The following is a 1,456-nucleotide window of genomic DNA, read 5'->3' on the forward strand; positions in this document are numbered from 1 at the left end:
AGGGAGGGGTCAGCCTGTGCCCAGCAGCTCCCCTCTGCCCGGCCCTGGCCTCGAGCGGGTATCTCCTCCTCCCAGGGTTTTGGAGTGTGTAGTCCAGGAAATTCAGTAAGAAAAGATTAAAAAGGAGAGGCTTTTATGCGGAGTCAAATTAAGTAATTTTTTTTCTTTTTCCTCTTGAAAAATTAAAAAAAAAAAGAAAGGAAAAGAAATTAAAGTCCAACTTGCTCATTTCTCGTTTCTCTGCCGTCTGAGTGAGAAAGTCCTGTTTGGCCTCGCTGTCCCCTTGCACCCCCTCCGACCACCACCCGACCCTGAACCCCACCAGCCACTCAGCACATCACGAGTCCTTGACTCCTTGGAGTCCCTTTGCCTCCCACAGCTCCAGGCCCTCACCTTCCCTCACCGCCCCTTGGACTCCCCGTACGTGTTGCGCAGCATGGAGACCATCTTCTCCTCGCACGTGACTTTGGTGTCCTTTAGGATGCTGTACCAGACCATGCCGGGCGGCCGGACCTCTTCGCTGCGGCAGAGCAAGTAGGGCATGGTCTCGGTGCGGCTCTGGATGTAGGCACTGCGTAGCAGGGTGGAGCAGTGGCTGCTGACCTTCTCCAGCCTCCTCAGGGTCAAGTGGGCCTTCCCGGAGCGGACAGAGACAGAGCAGGATGGGCAATGCAAAGAAGAGAGCGGGAGCCAGGACATCTGGGTTCCACCACCAGCTCTGTCTCGTGACAAGAACAGAGGAGACCCTAAGACATTGTCTTTCCTGTTTAAAGTGGAGAGAAGCTCCAAAAGTTCTGGGTCTATCTACCATTTCACTGCACCAGGTCAAGAGGGCAGGAAGGTCCTCAGGTCTGACCCACCAGAGCAGCCTGGGTGCCCTGGGGACACCTGGATATATGGTCGTCACCACGTGCTCTTGGTAGACTCTAGTGCATGTGCTGGTCCCCATGCACCCTGGTGAGACCTCCCCCGGCACCTCACTGCTCCCCACTGATGAACCCATCCCTGCTTTCCTTGTTTTCCTAAATCTCCAGGAGGCAAAGGGCCCAAAAGGACTGACATGAGAAGAGCGAGGAATAAAAGCACAACACATTAAGTCAAAACAAAATAAACCCGTAAGAAACCAAGAATCCCCTCGTGGGAGTCTGCAAAGTGCTAAATCAAACAAAGGGAGGGGAGGAGGGTTTACTTCAGTGGTCTGAAAGTCTCAAGATCGCAGATTATTTCCTCTCCCTCTGGTGCCACAGGAAAGCTCTGGATTCAGGGCTAAGGGATTTTGCAGTTCCTGCAGGAATGTAAATTCCCGATAATGATATGTCAGGGGCAGCGCCGTCAGTCAGCAAGGCATAAACACAGGGATTATTTGATTATGAAAGCCGAGTGGTGTTTCAGCCCAGGCTGGGAGCTCCCAGCCTGGGGAGGGACGGGACGCCGGGGGAGGGCCGGCCAGAGGCCC

The 1,456-nt window shown here is 54.1% G+C and overlaps 1 protein-coding gene across 1 annotated transcript in view; it reads right to left on the reverse strand.

Annotated features, from left to right (window-relative positions):
* Nucleotides 1-399: 399 nt before the first annotated feature.
* The window catches only part of LOC104280375 (astrotactin-2-like), a gene marked incomplete at its 5' end in the record, with an annotated part of 9,863 nt that continues 8,806 nt past the window's right edge, over nucleotides 400-1,456 (reverse strand). Inside the window, one exon of the mRNA XM_009878008.1 lies at nucleotides 400-633. Within this exon, the coding sequence (XP_009876310.1) occupies nucleotides 400-633 (234 nt within the window). The remainder of the gene's footprint in view (nucleotides 634-1,456) is intronic.

The sequence above is a fragment of the Apaloderma vittatum genome, unplaced genomic scaffold (assembly GCF_000703405.1).
Source record: "Apaloderma vittatum isolate BGI_N311 unplaced genomic scaffold, ASM70340v1 scaffold19650, whole genome shotgun sequence".
NCBI classification, from domain to species: Eukaryota; Metazoa; Chordata; class Aves; order Trogoniformes; family Trogonidae; genus Apaloderma; species Apaloderma vittatum.